Below are 611 nucleotides of genomic sequence, written 5' to 3'. Positions count from 1 at the left end.
TCTCCCTCTCTCTCCCTCCTCTCTCCGCCGCTGCGCTCGGTCGATCCTTCCCCCCCTTTGTGAAGCGCTCGGAGCGTCCCGGACACCGCCGACTTCGCCATGGCCGACGAGAAGCCCAAGGTGAGGCGGGCGCCTCCCCTCCCCCCTCCCCTCTCGGCTTCGTCCCTCGGGCGGCCGCGGGAGGCCCGGGAGCCGCGCCGGGCCCGGGGCCGGGCAGGGCCGCGCCGCCTTTGCGCGCCATTTTCCTGCGCGGAGCGGCGCCGGGGAGCGCGGCCGGGGCGGGCGGAGGATCGCCGGGCAGGGCGGCGGGGGGGGAACGCGGGCTGCCCGCCCGCCCGCCCTCCTCGGGGAGAGGCAGCGCCGGAGGCGGTTGCTGCCGTTGCCTTCCTCCTCCTCGCGGGGCCGGACCCGGCCGCTCCGCGCGCTGCCGCCGCAGCATCCCTCGGCCCATCCGGCCCTTCTCGTGCTCCGCCCGCCCCGGGGCTCTGGGCCCTGAGGGAGCGCGCGGCGCTTCGGCTTCCGACAGGAAAATAAAACCGACAGACCCGACCGCGGCGAGAGCTCGCAGCCGGCAAACGGCGCTGCCCGGCTTCTTTTTTTTTTTTTTTTTC

General features: G+C 75.1%; 1 protein-coding gene across 2 annotated transcripts in view; it reads left to right on the top strand.

Moving 5' to 3' along the window:
• The first annotated feature begins 6 nt into the window (after positions 1–6).
• SUMO2 (small ubiquitin like modifier 2) overlaps positions 7–611 on the top strand; it is a 5,728-nt gene continuing 5,123 nt past the window's right edge. For both annotated transcript variants that reach the window (XM_042833075.1, XM_042833076.1), the window contains exon 1: positions 7–120. In XM_042833075.1, coding sequence (XP_042689009.1) covers positions 100–120 — 21 coding nt within the window. In that variant the 5' untranslated portion in view covers positions 7–99. The remainder of the gene's footprint in view (positions 121–611) is intronic.

Source organism: Centrocercus urophasianus, unplaced genomic scaffold (assembly GCF_019232065.1).
Source record: "Centrocercus urophasianus isolate 14NV4802_14NV808 unplaced genomic scaffold, USGS_Curo_1.0 seq_40, whole genome shotgun sequence".
Classification (NCBI taxonomy): domain Eukaryota; kingdom Metazoa; phylum Chordata; class Aves; order Galliformes; family Phasianidae; genus Centrocercus; species Centrocercus urophasianus.
The sequence above is the reverse complement of the archived record's forward strand: the minus strand, read 5'-3'. Positions and strand labels throughout refer to the sequence as shown.